General features: G+C 53.7%; 1 protein-coding gene across 1 annotated transcript; it reads left to right on the top strand.

The window, feature by feature from the left end:
• The first annotated feature begins 2,063 nt into the window (after positions 1-2,063).
• On the top strand, positions 2,064-12,244 carry LOC104308749 (embryonic polyadenylate-binding protein). The gene is made up of 14 exons (XM_054173552.1): positions 2,064-2,256; positions 2,992-3,185; positions 3,698-3,813; positions 4,581-4,720; positions 5,599-5,693; positions 5,943-6,080; positions 6,612-6,707; positions 7,604-7,870; positions 8,404-8,494; positions 8,770-8,895; positions 10,066-10,205; positions 10,519-10,612; positions 11,245-11,375; positions 12,161-12,244. Exons 1-14 carry the CDS (start codon positions 2,064-2,066, stop codon positions 12,242-12,244), a joined length of 1,905 nt encoding a protein of 634 aa, XP_054029527.1.
• Positions 12,245-12,541: the final 297 nt, after the last annotated feature.

The raw sequence follows: 12,541 nt of genomic DNA, 5'->3' as shown, positions 1-12,541 counted from the left end.
ATGACTTTTACTGTGCTGCTCACAGCTCATGAGAGCTTTGCCTTTTGCATGATGCTGTACTTCAGTCTCCTACTGTTAAGCATGAAAAACTGCCATAAAGCAACAGCTGGTGCTAGCAATATCTGCTCAGTCCCTAACACCACCCAGCCTGTACTGGTGCTGAATATTGATGAAACTCAGCTCTCATTACCATATAGCACAATATGTTCCTTGCCTATAGATTCCTTCCAAAAAAAAAAAACCAACCCTGAGATGCAAAATGAGGATCCAGGTCAAGAAGAGGAAGCTCTGGAGCTCACCAGATCCTGCCTGGTTTTCTTAACTGAATTATGCACAGGACGGGAAGTGCCTGCCGAGAACGGGTGGGTGGGACAAGCAGGTGGGACAAGCGCTGTCAGTGCCAGGGACATGTCCCCGCACCTGCACCTCCTGGTCGTGTCAGGAGACCCGAGAGCTGCTGGCGTCTGTTTCCGCTTCCAGCTGCAGCAACCGGGAGAAGTTCTGTCCCAGACCCGCAGCTCCTGGGACCGACGGCTACCGCTGCCCTGCCCGACGCGATGCCTCCCGAAGCCCAGGGCGGGGCGGGGCCGGGACGCAGCTGGCGGAGGGCGGAGAGCCCCTCCCGCCCCGCCCCCGGCGCCGCCGCGGGAAGAAGCGGCCGGTGCCGGCGCCGGGAGGGGTGCTCCACACCGAGTCAAGTCCGCCGAAGCGCTCGGCGTGAGTGCGGGGTTGGGGTGCCGCTGCCCCGGGCGGGGCTCGGCCGGGCCCGGCTCGGGCTCTGCCTCTGCTCCGGTCCCGGTGTGCTGCTGGTTCTTGACTGTGCACAGCCCCTCCGGTGTGGTTGGGCGCAGGGGCTCTGCTACGGGGTCTCGCTGTCTGGGGCTGGAGCAGGACCGCATCGGTGTCGGTCCCGCCGCACCCTGGTCCGGTGCTCTGCTTCTCCTGTGCTGCCTCCTGCGCCCCGTTCTGCCCCGCGCTCTGTGGCTGGGTGTGCTTTGCAGTGCAGGGCTAGGGGGGGCCTTTGGGGCTCCTTCTGGGGGCGTGCGCCGTGGGGCTGTGTCACGGAGCTGGTGCGGGGCACCTCCGTGTCCTGCTCTTGGTGGTGGCTTGTCCGTGATTGAGTGTTCAAGGTCAGGCTGGACAGAGCTGAGTGCAGCCTGCTGTGGTGGGATATGTGGTTGTCTATGGCAGGGGATTTGGAACCAGACGATTATTATGAGCCGCTTCCAGCTCTAATCGGTCTGTGATTGCTTAATGCACTTTTTGCTGGTGTGTGCAATTCAGTGTCCGTTTATTTGGGGAATCCACAGGGTGTCTCAACAAGTGTTTTGGGTCTTTCAAACATTAAGGTAGGAACCCCCAAGAAAGACTTACAAGCTTCCAGGGCAGGAGCTGTGTTTCTTTTTTCCCCAGGCATTACCTTGGGGATCCCAAGCGGTGATGATCACCTTCATGTACAACTTTACATCCAGTTAAAAACAGTAGAAGGCTGAGCATGAGTTTTCTGTTCTGGAGACCTTGTGAGCAAGCTGAGAAATTGGGAAAGGCTGAATAAATACTTGTGATGGCCTTGTTAGAGATGAAGATATTGGATGGGAGCAGTGTGGGCTGCAGGGCTGCTGGTGGGAAGCTGCTCTCCTGGCACAGCAGTGCCTGCAGCAAAGCAAACCTGTGCCCCTCAGGTTTGGTTCCTCTGGAGGGGGGCCATTAAGGAGGGACTAAAATGAAAGTGTCTGGTGGAGAAAGGCTCTTTCTATCTTCTGGGGAACTGAACTCCATATTATTTCTCTTGGTTTTCGAGCATTAAAAGATGTCTATGGTGTGTCACTCTGTCTGCTCCACGGGTGTGTGCAGGTTGCCTCAGCTCAGCTTTTGCACCAGCATTGAAATGTCCCTGAAAAATTTGGGAACTGCAATATCTTTGGAGCTTCCCAGACTGCTAGGAAGCTGCTTCCCAGGCTGCTTGCACTGCTGTGGTAGAGCCAGCCCCAGCATGGGTCTGTGCAATATGAATCCTGTGCATTGGGTCTGTCTTCCTCCACAGCTGAGCTTTGTGGTTGATCATGAATGCTAGTGGCCCTGGCTATCCATTAGCCTCTCTTTATGTGGGAGACCTCCACCCAGATGTGACTGAAGCCATGCTCTATGAGAAGTTCTCACCTGCTGGACCCATCATGTCCATCAGGGTCTGCCGGGACGTTGCTACGCGCCGCTCGCTGGGCTATGCCTACATAAACTTCCAGCAGCCTGTGGATGGTATGTGCCAAGTAACACAGCCCCAAGGAGCTGCCTTGAAGTACAGGCTTGGGGTGTGCAGCAGATGGAAGGGCAGTGGTGGAAAAGGGAGGGCACTTGTGTGAGTGGGTGGATCAGCTGTTGGGTCTTGGGCAGTACTGTTGAGTGGTGGTTGTAGCTAAACCCAGTCTGCTCTCAGGTGGTGACCCATCCCACTCCCATCCCTTTTTAAGGACTGGGAGAGGATACAGCAGCTAGGCTTGGGGGTTGGGGGGGAAGAAGCTTCTCCATAAGCTGATGAAGAAGGCCACCAAGACCCCTTCTGCCCTTCCCTCAGGCAGCCAGCTGCCCAGTGGATCACAGCATGAGGGGTGCTCCCTCTCCTGGCAGGCATTGCAGTGACACACTGCTGTAACCTAAAGGTGTTTCATGCTGGAGTGAGGCAGATAAGATGGGAAGGTATTGGGTTAGTTGCCCTGGAGACCAAGATCCTCACTGGGTAAATGAGTTGGGCATCTGCCATCCTGTGAGAGTCAGACATGCTTTGGAGAAGGGAAAAAATAAATTAAAAAGGAAGGAGTGTTGTGGCTGGATGAGAAGAGAGCAGCTCCTGCCTGGCCCTGCTGCCCTGTAAGGCAGAACTGCCAGCCTCATTTAGGTTAATGAGCCCCTGTGCCTGTCTCAGCTGCTGTAGGACATGAAGGGGATCTCTCTTGGTTACCCTCCTTTCTCCTTCTGTCTTTGCTTCTTTGCCAGCTGAGCGAGCCCTGGACACCATGAACTTTGAAGTGATCAAGGGCCGTCCCATCCGCATTATGTGGTCCCAGCGGGACCCTGGGCTCCGAAAGTCAGGGGTTGGAAACATCTTCATCAAGAACCTGGATGACTCCATTGATAACAAAGCCCTGTATGACACATTCTCTGCCTTTGGAAACATCTTGTCCTGCAAGGTACATGCTCTCATGGGTCCTGGAGGAAAGGGCTTGCTGCAGAGATGCCCTGGGTTCTTGGCAGCATTCCCCAGCCAGCTGAAATTCACTTTATTTCCATCTCATGAAGTTTCCTCTGAATTCCCACCTGCTCTGAAGACAAAAGACCCTGCTGTATTTCACTTGGGAATGTGGACTTTCCCTTCTTCCCTGTCCCTGCACAGAATTGTTGTGTGTTGTTCTGTCAGAGCTCAGTGCACTGATGGCACAAGCACTTGGGCATCATATAAAGTACTGGGTGCTGGCAGGAAACACCTTGGCCTCAGCAGGGCATCTGGCCCTGGTCAGCCACGGGGCATAGTGCTGACTTGCTGCCAGCACCTCAGTGCAGCACAGTTGCAGTGGGAGGAGTGGGATGTCAGGGAGGGAAAATTCCCCTGGAAAATGGCAATGGATTTTCCTGTGACTTGCTTGTGCAAGTGTAGAGAAACCCAATGTCTGACTCTTTCCTCCTCCTGGCTCTGCATTCATAGGTGGTTTGTGATGAGAACGGATCTCGTGGCTATGGCTTTGTTCACTTTGAGACTCATGAGGCAGCAGCTCGGGCCATTGACACCATGAATGGGATGCTGCTCAATGACAGGAAGGTGTAAGTGCTGGCAAGCAGAGTGTTTCCTGGCTCTGCCCTTGCCTTGGTGCATGCTCAGGAGCAAACCCCTGCCCTGCTTGGGTTGCCACCTCCTGCTGCTCTGTTTTATCTTCTTTTCCCATCCTTTTCTGCTGGGCACGGCTCTGCTGTGCTGTGGAGTGTTGAGTCACTCCTGGTTGATGCTGGCGGAAGCATGATAGTGGTTTGGAGAAGTTCCTGATGGCAAGGAGGGAGTTCAGCCCCAGGCTGTGTGGTGTTGCTGAGGCAGTGTAACTAGTGCCCACAAAGCAGGGCTGGTCCTTGATCCCAGCTGTCAGCATCAGATAGTCTGGGCAGGAATAGTGTTCGTTGTTCTTCAGCTCTCTGCTGACATTCCATCACCTTACTCTCTTCAGCTCTCGCTGGTGCAGAGGCAAGCAGCTGCCCAAAAAGGGCTTGGAGACTCCTTGGAGTAAGACAGCTGGCACATGGTGGCATCCTTTGGCCTCTTTTGTGGTTTCCTGGGATGTCTTCCCCAGGATGTGTCTGTGCCATGTGTTACCAGCCTCTCCATTTCAGTAGTGCCAAGTAGGGTCTTGGGAGGGGAATGGCAAAGTGGAACATGCTGCAGTTGGTGGATGTGAAACACAGGGTGGGTTTATGGGTGAGCAAAGCATGGCCTGAGGTGCTGGCATGTCTCTTGGCCTGTGCTGATATAGATGAGCCTGTGTCTAGCTTCTCCCTGCAGGGGACACAGGGGTTCAGGTCCCTTTCCTTGCTGCCCGCAGGTTTGTTGGCCATTTCAAATCCCGCAAGGAGCGCGAGGCCGAGTTTGGGGCTCGGGCAATGGAGTTCACCAACGTCTACATCAAGAACTTTGGGGATGACATGGATGATGAGAGGCTGCGGGCAATCTTCTCCAGGTTTGGTGAGTGCAGCTGCTGGAGGCAAACCTCCGCTTCTGAAAACGTGGGCTTGGGGTAGTGGTAAGGAAAGTCAGGGAGAGTGGTTGACTGAAATACTGAGCCCCTCCTCTTGGTGGGACTTGACTTGCTTAAAACCACCTCTCTGAAGGGCCTGAGTGGCTTAAATTATCAGGACATTGTGTGCTTTCCTGCTGTGATGGAGGAGGATGATTTGGTTTGGATGCTGTCTTGTAAAAAAAACAAACCAACCAAACAAAAAACCCACCCACAAAACCAAACCCAAAAAGCTTTTACTCTCCTGGGCTACAAAAGTGGAAATTTTTGGTTTATGAGTTTTGGGGCTTTTTTTCCAGTTGTCTCAAAGCCAGTGTGCTACCTGAGTACAGGAGCTCTGGGAACAAGAGGTACTGAGTCTGAACTGAAAGCACAAAGGGCTTTTTAGTTTAGTCCATAACTGGAGGATGCCTCTTTTGACAGGGCTTGGGTGTTGCATCAACCCATGGACCATACTGTCCATGCTTGGCCAGGGTTAGCTCTGGTGATTTGTGAATACCCCTCCATACAAACCCAGTACCTGTGTTCATATGTAAAGGAGATGAGAACTTCTGACCACAGCAACTTGCTGTGCTGCCTGGAGAAACCAAAAAAGCTAAGAGCAGTCCAGGGTGGGAGGAGTTGCCCTCACCATACACACAGACTCCCATTCCTGCCTCATCGTGGTGATTCCACTGTGTCCTCTTGTTTGAATCTTCCATACTGTCATAGCCATCCAATCTCCTTGCTGGACTGGCATCTCGTGGTGGCTCCTGAGCATGGTGCTGTATGCCAGCAGCACTCCCTTGGTGGGCACCTTTCTTCAAATGATACTTTGCTTTTGCAGGAAAGACTCTAAGTGTCAAAGTCATGATGGACAGCACTGGCCGCTCCAAGGGCTTTGGGTTTGTCAACTTTGAGAAGCACGAAGAAGCCCAGAAGGCAAGCAGTTCCTCGCTGCCCATCTGCTGTCTCAGCTCTGAGCTTGCACCCTGCTCATCTTCTCACCTCTCCTCTGGGGGAACTTCACCAGCTTCATGCTTGCCTGGGATGTCTGGGTGGGCAGGGCCTGGGAAAAGGGAGCAGAGCTGCTTCCCTGCCCTTGTGGTGGGGCTGGAACGGAGTGGTGGGCGCACAGCAGGGATGTGGCTGTCAACTTCTCTCTTCTGAGAGCCCTTCCTTCCATGGCAGGCAGTGGCTGACATGAATGGGAAGGAGATCAATGGCCGCATGGTGTATGTGGGCCGGGCCCAGAAGCGGCTGGAGCGCCAGAGTGAGCTGAAGAGGAAGTTTGAGCAGCTCAAGCAGGAACGAGTGAGCAAGTACCAGGTAAAGGGAGAGCAGGATGCCCCTTCCAAAAGGCCTGCACCAGGGACATGCCCTGGGCATCCAGGGACATCTCAGCACAGGGCTCTCCAGAGCAGACCAGGGTGCTGGGTCCCTTCTGTAACGGAAGACCTGCACAGGGGTCTAGTCACTGCCTGGTAACGTCCTGTGAAGCAGTGCTGGGGGAGAAGAGAAAAATCTAAACCCAGGATGATGTTGGCAGGTGAGCAAACAGATCTGCTCCTTTCCAAGAATTTAAATATTAGCCTGGAAATGAAGGAGCTTCCTGAGGTCTTAGAGCAGCTCCATAACAGTGGTCTGGGTACCCTCTTCACTAAGTGTCTTGCCTAGGAGTGGAGCTCCTGTGTGATCCTGGCTCTTCTCCACATCACTGGTCCTGTGGCAGCTTTGGAAAGGATGTCTGGAATGTTGCAACCTCCATCTGAGCTGCTGGTGAAGGGCATGTCCAGCTTGAAAATCTGCTGTAAACTTTGGGAGCCCAGAAGCCAAACTGCTTTTTTTGCCTGTTTGCAGGGAGTCAACCTGTATGTGAAGAACCTGGATGATGGGATAGATGATGAGAGGCTGAGGAAGGAGTTTTCTCCCTATGGCACTATCACTAGTGCCAAGGTGAGGGACCAGGCCTGTCACTGGGACTCTGGGGCTGGCCAGCTGGTGTGCTCAGTCCTGGGAAATGGATCAGGATTATCATGCTGTTGAGTCATGGTTCTCTGCTGATGGCTTGGATCTCAAGCCAAGTGTGAAGGACATGCCACTTGTACTCAATGCTGTCCTCAGGAGCTTCCTGATCTCAGCAAATATTTGGTAGCCTTACTGAGTTACCCCAGCCCTGGTGAGGTGCAGGGTATGGGACCTTAAAGCCACATAATTGAGTATTGCACAGCTGCTCTGCGGTTTGGGAACCAAAGTCACACTGATACAAGTGGAAGTGACCCACAAGCCACTTTGCTCTGGGGAAAGCAGGGTGACAAGCTGGCATTTGGCCTTTTGGAAAACTATAAACATGTCAGTCTTGCCACCCAGACTGGTGTCAACCTTCTCAAAGGCTGCATGCCTGAGTGCAGAAGGAGGTTTAGCTTTAAGGTCAGCTGCCTGTAACCTGACAGATGTAGGGGACAGATATTGCCTGGCCCTTAGGCAGGGCATGGTGTCCTGCTGATCCCCACCATTTGTTGGTTTCTGTGGCATTAAGCACTGGAGCATTGCTGTCCCATGTGCCCCGTGGGCTGGGGCACAGGTTCCCTGAAAAGCCACAGGCCACAGAGCTTGGGCTGGCACAAACTGCCATTTCATTTCCCAAACCTACCGGATAAACCTCTCCATGGTGCCCCAAGGGTGCAGCCCCATCTGTCCCACCCTGGGCAAGGGGGCTGCAATGGGCTGCTGAGAGCCACAGTGAGGTGCCTGCGGGTGGTGGGCCCCAGGTACTTCCCCAATGTGCCACACATTTTGTGAGTGCTGCAGTGATCTGTGAACTTAGCTGTCTTGTTCTAATCCAATTTTAGGTGATGACAGAGGGTGGCCACAGCAAAGGGTTTGGCTTTGTATGTTTTTCCTCTCCAGAAGAGGCCACCAAGGCTGTGACAGAAATGAATGGGAGGATCGTCAGTACTAAGCCTCTCTACGTTGCACTTGCTCAAAGGAAAGAGGAGCGGAAAGCCATCCTCACCAACCAGTACATGCAGAGATTAGCCACCATGAGGGCCCTGCCTGGCCCTCTGCTGGGCTCCTTCCAGCCCCCCCCGGGGTACTTCCTGCCCCCAATCCCCCCGGTGAGTCTCTGCCCCCAAACTCCTTACACTGGGACCTCAGTTTGCCCTGGCTGCCAGAGTGGGGTGGCAGTAAGGCTCAGAAGCATGTCTTGAGTTGTGCAGACCCACACACACGCTGGGGTGGGATCAGTGGGGCTGGTGGGATCAGCTCTGGGCTTCTTTGTAAGCAGCAGGGCTTGCCAAAGGGGTTGAGTGGGGGTGTTCTAGGCAGTGGGCTGGGGATTTAGTAGCTGCTGACTGCTCCTCAGAGGAGGGAACTGAGGAGGAGTTTGAGAGGGTGTGAGCATAGAGCACAAGTCTGATGATGAAATGAGGGAAAGGAAAAGGGTGACAGAGGTGCAGAAGCTTGTGAGGAGGAGATAAGTGGAGATGAAAATGGACACACAGGCAGCAGGGCTGCAGGCTGACCTTTCAAGTGCTCTGGCGTGCTGCAAGAGGTGGTTTTGGCTTGTCTGTCCATGTGTAGCAGCCACTGAGTTAGACTGGCTCACTTCAGCTCCCAAGTCACCTGTAGATGACATGTTCTTTCCTAGCCACAAACCAGAGCAACCTTCTACACCCCGACCCCAGTGGTCCCGGTCCGTCCTGCTACTCGCTGGAGTGCGCAGCCCTCGCGGCCTCCCCGTGAGTCAGCCTGTCCCTCCCTGGGACTCCAGGCTTGAGCTGGGCTTGGTGAGGGGCTGAGGGTCTCTAAAAGCAGCACAAAGCCCGTGGCCACAGGGTGCTGTTGCCTGGAGAAGTATGTGTGGATTTGGTGCAGGGGTCATGGTGTTGGGCACCATGTTAAGGTTGACCCCAGAGGTGAGGTGTTTCTGGGCTTTTCCCTGTTGCTCCCCACCACATTTTCCACAACTCTGCTACTGAGAAGCTGTACTGATCGTGCTCCATCTCTGCCACAGCATATCCTTCATCTACCCCCATCCTGAGGGCTACTGTACCACCCCGGCGCCTGCTGTCCAACATCAGCACCATGAGACAAGCCTCTACCCAGGTGCCCCGTGTGCCCCACCAGGCCCAGAGAGTGGGTGAGTGGGGGAAGGACCCAGCTTTAGTGGCTGCACATTGGCAAGGGTGCTTGCTGTGAGCTTGTGCCTGCCTCTGAAGATGGATCACTTGTGGAGGAGCAGATAGTGTCCTTCCATGTGATGGGGCTGGTCAATGTCTGCAGTAGATAAATGTCACTTCTGGGGTAGTTTGTCTTCTTTCAGGTGATGGGACAGGTCTCTGATCTGCAGATGGGTCTTGCTGGCAGCTGCTCCTTGAGTATGTTCATTAAAGATGATGATGATGCAGCCAGAGCACTGTAAGCTTAGTGTTCAGACTGAGATGGAGATTGGGAAGGGACCTCTTGGGCAGAAGCGGAGGTTCTTGCTGTCTGTGGCTGAACCTATGCCCAAGACTAAGCCTCCAGTAAAAGACATCTGTGTTAGATACATTTGGAGCTGTGACCTGAGAACCAGACCTTGCTGACATCTACAGTGCCTGGCTGTCCCAGGATGTCCTCTCCACCTTGCTGGCTGTGCTCCTGGTGGGGTGGTGACCAAGCTGCTGTCCTGCCCCAGAGTGCTTCAACCCCATTCCTGTCCCATCACCCTTCTGCCTTTCCTGTGAGTGAGGAAGAAGAGGCTCACAGCACAGCCCCTGTTGAGGCTCCTCTGTAGACAAGCTTTGAAGAGGTGCTGAAGTAGCACAGGGTGAATGTTTCCCACCTGGTGAGATGGTGAAGGTCTGATATCCCCCAAAACATAGGACTGTTTGGTGGGGCCATATCTACTTGCAACCATCCCAGCTTCATGTAATTTGTTCCAAGGTCATCTTCAGTGTTGAGTGCTTATTGCTGGAGTGAGCAGAGGGACAGGAGAGAACCCAGGAGGTTCCACCTAAACATAAGGAAAAAAATTCTTTGGTGTGAGGGTGCTGGAGCCCTGGAGCAGGTCTGCTCAGAGAGGTTGTAGAGTCTCCTTTTCTGCCAAACCTTCCTGGACCCTGGTCCTGAACAAGCTGCTGTGGGTGACCCCTGCAGGCAGGATGACAGTGCCCTGCCGGTCTTGGGGAAGCTGCCTTTGACCCGGGGGCTGCTTTAAGTCGCTGAGGATCCCTCTAGTTGAGCACACTGTCCTTGTGGCTGCAGTCTCCTTGGCACAGATACCTGTTTAATGGATTCCTTCTTACAGACGTTCCCATCCCTATTGCAGTCAACATCGGGACGCAAACGGTCAGTGCCCGGGTGCCCTCCTCGCCCACCCTGCCGCGGGGACCCCCCCAGTACAAGTACTCCTCCACCGTCAGGAATGCCCAGCACATAGGACACATGCCACCCATGGTGGCCTCACAGGTAACTGACTCCCAGGCACTGCACCACCTGTGAGCCCTAGTCCTGCTCTGGACTAATGTGACTGCTGACCCCAGGCATCCCCCTGGCTCTGGCTGGTGCTACAGGGGCCTTTTCTGGGGGCTGTTGGGGTAACTGGGGCTATGGATCCAGCAGTCATGCAGCTGGGATGCCAGGCAATGCTGGAGTCTGCATCAGACTCCCAGAAAGGTCAAATGCTCCCCTACAGTTGGGGACCAGCATGGCTCCTGCAAGCCAGGGAACTCAAGCATTGCTACCAGCCTTTGACTGTAGCTCTCCTCTGGTTTATCTCCAGGTGGCAGAACCTGCTGTGCATGTCCACGGGCAGGAGCCACTGACAGCATCCATGCTTGCAGCAGCCCCTCCTCAGGAGCAGAAGCAAATGATAGGTGGGTATCACAGCTGCCCTGCTGGTAGAGGCTGGGCTTTGGGTGTGGGGATTTGCATCCACCAGCTAGGAGAAGCTGTAAAAGCTTTGTGGGATTACTATTCAACAAAAAATGCCCAGGATGGGTTGAAATGGCTTGGAAGCAGCAAAGCCACTCCCTGTCTGTATTAACTGCCTGGCACTGAGACAAGTGTCTGGTGGAGCTCTGCAGGAGAGGCAGAGCCCCATGCTGCCAGGCTGCTCCTGGTCATCGACAATGCTCCAGAGCTCTCAGCTATCCTGCACCACTGCTTTTGGGCTCTGAGGAGCAGTTTGGTGACCACAGGGCTTGGGGTCAGCTCCACTGTTATGTTCCTTGTGCTTTGGGTGCTGTCTGATGTCCACTGCCCTGCTCCCACAGCAGGTCACTGCTGCTGTCTGCCTTCATCCAGCAGCTCCCCTGCCAGCAGACAATGGTGCTGTGACATGCTAGAGTAGGTTTTCTTGTAGCAGAGTTTTTACCACCACCATCCCCACCCTTGTATCCCTTTTCAGTTGAAAGGACAGAGCTGGGTGGGCAGGAGGGCTTGTGCTGGGTGTGAAAATGCTGGAGATCTTGCACAGGGCTGATGTCCTTCCTGGTGTCTGGAGCAGGTGAGCGCCTTTACCCTTTCATCCTCTCGATGCATCCCTCATTGGCTGGCAAGATCACTGGGATGCTGCTGGAGATAGACAACTCTGAGCTGCTGCTGCTCCTGGAGTCTCCTGACTCCCTGCGCTCCAAGGTAGGAGGCATTCAGTGCCCTAGCAAGCCACATCCCAGAGGGCTAACTACCTGATGCTGCAAGGGAGGTGATCATGGCCCAGAAGATGGCCAGGGACATTGATAGCCACTAGAACAGTAAATAGCTGCTCTTTTTGAAGTGAAAATTGAGCATAAAGGCCCCTGGGTTGATGGCGCCCAGTGGTCAGCACACCTGCCTGCCTTCAGCAAAAGAAAGTCAGAGCAGCTTCCCAGAGGCACAGGCCAAGCTCTGAGAGTAGTTTAGAGGTAGCTGGGAAGCAAGAGGTAAAAGGCAGGGTGGGTGTTGCTCCCCAGAAGGAGATGGACAGTTGCTTTTCCCCAGATTATAAACCAGACAACAGTTGCCTCTCTGCAGCTTTTCCTGTTTCCTCTTTAATCCTGGTGAACGTTTGGCTTTGGTTCCCATTAGAGCAGTTGCAGCAAACTGATTACACCTCCTTGGAGACAAGATTTGCTTCCACCCTTTCACTGATCTTTTCTTGGTTCTGCTGGGTGCTCTCAGGCAACTTCACCTACAGAGAAGTCCAATTTCTCTGGGAAGTCCTGACTCCTACAGAAAAGGAGAAATGCCCTAGCATTTCCCTAGGGAAGACACAGAAGAGGTCTTTAGGCTGATCAGTCTCCTGTGGAAGCAGCAGGCTTGGATTTTATAATTATTATTAAAGTCCCTGACCTCTTGGAAGTGGCCTGGAATATTGCATTTTGTGTGCAGTGCTCTTACACTGGAGCAACTCAACCTCTCCTTGTCCTGTGCTCTGTTGCCAGATCGAGGAGGCAGTGGCTGTTCTGCAGGCACACCAGGTCACAGAGACATCACACAAGGGCAGTGCTGTGGCATTCCTGCAGTGATCCTGGGTATGTGCAAGGAGCTGTCATAGGTCTTGGCATGTGTGTGGTGTGCTCAGGGTTTCTGTGTTCTGGCTCTGAAACTGGGGATTTGGTTTCTTGTCCAGCCCAAGTCTGATGAGAAACTAAACTACCTCTGACTATAGTATTCCATTTCTTAAACTGCATTCTCCATTTTCCAGACTTAATTGTGCTGCAGAGAGCTGGTTCTGTGTGGGTTTGTTTGGGGATTTTGGGTTTTGTTTTATTCTTGGTTTTGTTTTTTTTCCTGTTGGTGAGGGCAATGACTGTACAACCAGA

Source organism: Dryobates pubescens, chromosome 26 (assembly GCF_014839835.1).
Source record: "Dryobates pubescens isolate bDryPub1 chromosome 26, bDryPub1.pri, whole genome shotgun sequence".
Lineage (NCBI taxonomy): Eukaryota > Metazoa > Chordata > Aves > Piciformes > Picidae > Dryobates > Dryobates pubescens.
This window is presented reverse-complemented; position numbering and strand designations above follow the sequence as displayed.

Bases quoted from the DNA above. Each gene is read 5' to 3' on its own strand.
- LOC104308749 (XM_054173552.1), top strand. From the start codon at position 2,064: ATGAATGCTAGTGGCCCTGGCTATCCATTAGCCTCTCTTTATGTGGGA. The intron at 3,186-3,697 runs GTACATGCTCTC...CTGCATTCATAG, and splicing joins GAAACATCTTGTCCTGCAAG to GTGGTTTGTGATGAGAACGG. The intron at 5,694-5,942 runs GCAAGCAGTTCC...CTTCCATGGCAG, and splicing joins AGCACGAAGAAGCCCAGAAG to GCAGTGGCTGACATGAATGG.